A 6,802-nucleotide genomic window follows, 5' to 3' on the forward strand; every position below is an offset into this window, starting at 1 on the left:
TGTATTCCCTCATGCCTGTCACATTCTCACCAGATACGGGCGGCATTTGAGCAGAGACCTAAAGGAACAGAGGGAACAAAAAAGGCCAGTCTCAGCAATGGTCTGCAAGGCCCTGCTTCTCAATTACCACTCTAAGTTTTATTCCTACTTGTCTCACTTGCTCACAATATTCCAGTTGTGCTAGCTTCCAGCTATTTTTTTGAATAGTCCAGTCATGCTCCTGCATGGGACTTTTGCTCTAATTATTCCAAAGAGGCCTCCCTGAACCCTGCTTAAATATGTTTATGCTTCTCTGTCTCCTACCCACTAGAATGTAACCTTCACAGATGCAGGACTCTATAATTGATCTGGTCGTGGATGTATCTCAAGGACCTACAACAATGCCTGGCAGCAATAAATATTTGTCATTCATTTTGTAATATATTCAAATATCAAACAATTGTGTTGTACACCTGGAACTAATGCAATGTTATATGAATTATACCTTAATTAAAAATGTTTGGTTTTTTAATAAAAATTAGCATAAAAATATTTGTCATATGAATAAATGAATCTGCATGATAGGTGCTTTAACCTATATGCAGTTTTAATTATAATCACCAATTAATGAGATTAATCACTTTTTAGTTATTATAATCCAGGCTTAATGATCTGTACTTTAAGAAACAAAATCACTATTACATAGAGAAAGGTTATTTTGCCTTATATTATTTTGTCATTAGAATCCCTGAGTATCTCTTGGATATGTGAATAATAGAATTTACTGTGTGCTGCCTAGATGAGAGTAGAATGTGTGGAATTTAAAATTTGCTGCAAATAATTCACAATAAGTGCTTTATAGAGTTGGCCAGTATTCGCCATCTCCAGCATGATAAACTTTGTGAATGTTATTTTTCATTTTATTACAGTTTTCATTTAGCAGATAAGTACTAAGTACCTATCAAGTGGCTAGATAAGCTTGGCTTTGGAAAGATCTGGGTTCACATCCATCCCCAGCTACTTACTTGTTTTGTCACATTGAGGAGCTTACTGAACTTTTTTGAAACTTAGTTCTTATTCCATAAATGGAAATGATTGTGCCTATAGCTATTAAACATTGAAATAATAGTAAAGACTAGCAATGTAATAGCAACCAAGAACTATTCCATAAATGTTACTCCTGTTAATATTTTGTCATTATACCTCTTTATCAAGTAGCCTGTACCCTCAGGGAATTCCCATTCTACTGTGAGAAAATGACATGTTAGTCATTAAAATGTAATTGAATAATCAGTATAATAAAGATTTTTACAGAATACTGTAGGCACTACTTAAAACTTCACCTTAGGCTAGATTTCATTTGAACTACCTTTGAAAAAGGATATCAGACAAAAGTGATAGCTTTTGCAAAAGCATGCAGCTAATAAAAAGTGTGCATGATCTATTTGGGAAATCAGTATTCTGGATTGACTCAAGGATGAGATGGTAAGAATGAGAAGGTATAAATGCGACAAAATACCTTTGTAAAATGGGAAGAACTATTATTGAGGATTAAATAGATTACATAGTTGAGAGTTTAGCGTGAGATAGATACATGGTATAAGTATATTATTAAGCAAGAGAGTAAAATCAAATTTACGTTTTAAGAGGATTCTGGCAACAGCGGAGATTGGAGGTAGGAGACAGCTGGCTCGAAGCTAATCCAGTAATCTGAGGATATATAGATGATGATTTGATTTAAGACAGTATCAGTGACAATAGCAGTAAAAAAGTTTTTTTAGTGAATGGGATATACATGGGATATAAGACAAAGGTAAAACTCAAGAATGTCTTTCACTGTGATTAGCTTGTATTTGAAGATTTAAATCTAGTTTGCTTTTTACTTTTCACTTAGAAATGCTTGAGAAGAATTTTTGATGCCTCCACACTCTATAAGGGAGTATGAGGATAATTCATTTTTCTTAATGTTTATTTATTTTTGAGAGAGGGAGAGAGGGAGACAGAGTGTGAGCAGGGGAGGGCTAGAAAGAGAAGGAGACACAGAATCTGAAGCAGGCTCCAGGCTCTGAGCTGTTAGCACAGAGCCCGATGCGGGGCTCAAACTTGGAAACAGATCATGACCTGAGCCGAAGTCGGATGCTTAACCGACTGAGCCACCCAGGCGCTGGAGGATAATTCATTTTTAAAAACATTGTTTACATTTTGGTTTTGTGTGTGGAGTTTTTTGTTTGTTTGTTTTGTCTTGTAACAAATGGTACCTATTCTTTATCAGTACTAGCAGTGTTCCAAATTGATTCACTGTTAGGTAAATGAATATCTTGAGTTTAGTGCTTTTAGTAAAGAAAAATTATAATATATGAAAGCAGATGAATTCTTAGATTTAAAAATAAATGTAAAGTCTAGACATAAGTCCAGATTCTCTGGGCAACATTAAACAGCAAATCACTCTTCATTTTATAGAATTTACTAAATCATTTGTCCTTGATTATTTTTCTTAGAATGCATAAACTTGTGAAACCTTCTACTGAAAAGAAATATGTAGATCTTACTGTGTCATTTGCTCCAGACACTGATGGAGATGAAGATTTGCCTGGACCTCCAGTGAGATACTACTTTAGTCATGACACTGATTAACAGAAGTTCTCTTAAATTTACTCCAGGACTACTTGATTTTGAAAAGATTGCACTTAATTCAGGAATGAAAATATTAACCCATAGTATTATGGATTTCTCTTTGATGAAGCCTTAATTTAAGGGAAACGTCGTAGAAAACTACAGTGAAGAATTGTAAAGCATTTTGGAATATAATATATACTTGTCTAGTGCTTCATATGTGGATATGATCACAAGCAATTTTGAACTGGACTGCTATTTTATAATGCTTACAAAAAATTAGTGTGTTAACCTCTGGATGAGAAGAAGAAAAAAATGTATGTGTACATCACCAGAAGAGATAAAAGATCAAGAAATTGAAAGTAACAAATGCAAATATCCAAGAAGTTTAATCTTATTTTATGAGTTTCTTTTTGTGCACTATTTGAGGCCCAGTTTTTCCATACAAATAGTGTTTGGCACCCTGCACCTCTCATAATTAGGCTTTGAGTTTAACACCAGTGGGAAGAGGAGAGATGGTAGCAGTGGATGAAGAGTAGACATTTTAAATTGTACAGGTACAGTTTACTGTCCTGAACCTCTGCTAATTTAACCAGAGTTTGTTAATATCACTGTCTCGCAAAAATCAGGATCTTTGTTGATAACATCAGTGTTGTAACCCATGAGCAGTAGGTCGGATGACAAATGTTAACTTGGATTAAATGTGAACAGATAAATGCAGCTAATCCTTTGATTCTTCAGTATGCCTTCTAATGTGTCTATTTTATTTATTTGGAACTCTAAACCTGACTGTCATAGTATAGAAGACTAAAAGGTCTTGTAAAGGGAGTATCCTTAGAAGTAGATGAAAACTAGAAATTAAAAAAAAATCATTACTAGTTGAGTCTTGATTTTTTTTTTCTTCCAACAACCTAATGGACAGAAAAAAATATTTTAAAGGGAAACATATTTTATTCTGCATTCCCAGAAAGGGTGTTGACAAAGATAAAAATTTATTTTTTTAGGTCTTTGTTGATAGAATCTTTCTGTTTTCTGATAGGAGATATTGCAGATAATCATTATAAATTCTTTCATTAAAATGACATAAAATGTACTCTCGCTGTAAACTTGGTAAAAACAGCAGGTGTTTTTTTTTTTTATTTCTAAAGCTATCATGCATTCTAAAGCAGTTGGCATTTTATAACCACAGGAAGTCATTTCCCTCTAGCTGCTTCTCTTCTGATCTCCTGTTCAGACCATTAATAAGTCCTTTGATAAACTAAAGACTAGATTCACATCAGTATTACTCCTCTTTGGTATCTTTTTATACTCTCTACCTAACTTTCCTTTTATTTCATTTATAAATAGTTGAAATTACTTTGTCAACCACCTGTATTGCTTTATTCTTTTGTAAAAGTATCATCCAGTTGGGAAAACATATTTGGGAGTGGAGGGTAAGTTTGTATGAATAAAAGTATATTCTGCACTGGAGGCAAGGATAAGTGGACAGGTTGAGTTTAAAGGAAATGGATACCTTTGAAATAAGTAATTTTTGTTCAAGTATAATGTTTAAAATTAATTTCTTAAAGTTGAATTCAGGAACATCAGAGCTCTATGGCTTGGAATTCTTGAGGCTAGCAATAATAAAAGGACTTTTCTGTAAGAAGCCTCTTCCCCACTTTCAATTTCCTTTGTATGATAGATATGCTTATATTTTATCTAAATCTCCACATCTCTTCAGAAGTAAATTTGGAACCATGCTATCAGCTTTTATTTATAGTAATTAGTGCTTTAATAGATACAAACAAAACCAACAGGGTTAAGTTCATTTTATGATTAAACCTGAAATCATTTCATCATTTTTCCCCCTGTAGGTAATGGTTATTGCCATTAATTTCTATTTAGTTCTAAGCGGGAAAGCCACGGTGAAATTAATGACAGGGTTTTGGTGGTTTGTTGTTTTTTTTTTTTTTTTCTATTATCTGTTTTATCTCTGTACCATGAGATCACTTTGGGTGATTAAAATACCAGGTGCAAAAATTATTTGATTTTGTATGATACCACTGAGTCATTTTTTACTTATTAAAAATAAATTAAGATATTTGACAGTATCTTTGTAAATCTTGTTCCATGGTTGACTCCAGAGATTCCAGTTTTGCTATTCGTTTTATGAGTGGTGTTACTTTGGTGTTTTCTAATTTTCAAGTTTTGCAATCATGGAGATACAACAGTCACTGGGTATAGAGGAACATTACCTCAAAGTGCTTTTGGATTCTGGAAATTCTGTTAAAACAATTGGGGGAAAATAATAACCATGTAAAACCTAGAAGATCTGGTTAAATCTCACACTATTGGTTGCAGTTGTCTAAAGTATAGTCCTTTTTAAAATAAATTTTTTTTTAATGCTTATTTTTTGAGAGAGAGAGAGAGAGAGAGCGAGAGAGAGAGAGAGAGAGAGAGAGAGCACAAACAGGGGAGGGTCAGAGAGAGTGGGAGACACAGAATCCAAAGCAGGCCCCAGGCTCTGAGCTGTCAGCACAGAGCCGGACATGGGGCTCGAACTCACAAACTGTGAGATCATGAAATGAGCTGAAGTCGGCTGCTCAACCGACTCACCCACCCAGGTGCCCCAAAGTATAATCCTTTTTAAAGTTCAAAACAGTTGTGGTACTCAGTAATTTCCTCTGAATGGTCCCAAAGCTAGAATTTGGAAATAGATGTATATCTTTGTTTTTATGTTTTAACTATTGTAACACTTTCCGGTGGTACCAGTGATGAGGCACAAAAAGGTCGGCAATGTTTAAACTCCACTATTAAATAATTGTAAAAATGAAAACAAAATTTTTCTCTTGAGAACTTAAGGAAAAATGTCAAATAATTCCATGATGGAAGAAAAATTTAAATTACAAAAATTCATGTGATTATAAATAATCATTTTGTATACAGTCACTAGGTATGGATTTAACTATTTTAACAAATTCAAAACAAATCAGGAAGTTGAAATCTTAGAGATCAGAGTAAGTATTCAATAGATAATTTTCAGTGTTCATTTTTCTCTTGGCATTTCTTAACTTTGTTTAAGTTGAGAAATACATATTCAAATATATGTACAAAAGAATATATAGAATGTAAGCACACAGTTTAAGGATTAATTTTAAAGTGAGTGCTTGAGGCACATGGGTGCCTCGGTCAGTTAAGTGGCTGACTTCAGCTCAAGTCATGATCTCATGGTTGGTGAGTTCAAGCCCTGCATCAAGCCCTGGGCCAACAGCAGAAAGCCTGCTTCAGATTGTCTCCCTCTCTCTCTGCCCCTCCCCCACTCTCAAGCACACATGCACTCTCTCTCAAAAATAAACATTTAAAAAATAAAGTGAGTGCCTGTATAATCAGCTATCAATCATATTTGACAGCAGCCCAGAAATGTCCCTGATAGTCCCTTCTCAATCACAATCAGCTTCCCTACACATACCCTCCAGCAATTACCATTATCCTACCATTTGTGATAATTCTTTGTTTTTACTTATATTGTTAACCACCTATCATGCACTTAAACAAGATAGTTTATTTTTGATGGGTTTTGAGCTTTATATAAATGGAATCAGACTTTTTTTTTTTGTGGTTGGGACTCATCCATGTTGTAGCTTATGGCCACAGTTTGTTAATTAACATGGTTATGGAATTTACCTTTGCATTAATACCACAATTTATTATATTGACTGTGGACAGTTGGGATGTTTAATTTGGGACAATTATAGTTCTTCAATGAACATTATCATATGTATTTCCTAGTGCAACTAAGGTATATGATTGTTTGATCATAGGTGTTTACATCTTAAATTTTATTAGATAGTAACAGAGTTTTGCCTTAGCAGTAGAGATATCCTATATTTCCATTTTTGCTCAACACGTGTTAAACAGATTGCCAAGCTGGTGAAATTTGCAGTTGTATGTCATTGAAGTTTTACTCTGCGTTTCCCTAACAATTGAGCACCTTTTTCTAAGTTTGTTGGCTTTCTTTTTTGCAAAGTATCTTTTCAAGTATTTTGCCCATTTTTCTGTTGTGTTAGCAGTCTTTTTCCTCGTTGATTTGTAGAAGATCTTCATAAATCCTGTTTTTTGTTAGCTATTTCTTTCCAAGTATTTTCCTTCTCTTTATGATGTTATATACTAAAAAGAATTTCATAATGGTTGAGTACTAAGAAGAATCAGTGTTTTTGTTTTAAGGTTAGTG

General features: G+C 33.8%; 1 protein-coding gene across 2 annotated transcripts in view; it reads left to right on the forward strand.

Moving 5' to 3' along the window:
- Positions 1 to 4,682, forward strand: part of UBA6 (ubiquitin like modifier activating enzyme 6) — an 82,235-nt gene extending 77,553 nt beyond the window's left edge. For both annotated transcript variants that reach the window (XM_040482135.1, XM_040482141.1), the window contains one exon: positions 2,478 to 4,682. In XM_040482135.1, coding sequence (XP_040338069.1) covers positions 2,478 to 2,613 — 136 coding nt within the window. In that variant the 3' untranslated portion in view covers positions 2,614 to 4,682. The remainder of the gene's footprint in view (positions 1 to 2,477) is intronic.
- Positions 4,683 to 6,802: the final 2,120 nt, after the last annotated feature.

Source organism: Herpailurus yagouaroundi, unplaced genomic scaffold, assembly GCF_014898765.1.
Source record: "Herpailurus yagouaroundi ecotype Mexico unplaced genomic scaffold, PumYag 28, whole genome shotgun sequence".
Taxonomy (NCBI): domain Eukaryota; kingdom Metazoa; phylum Chordata; class Mammalia; order Carnivora; family Felidae; genus Herpailurus; species Herpailurus yagouaroundi.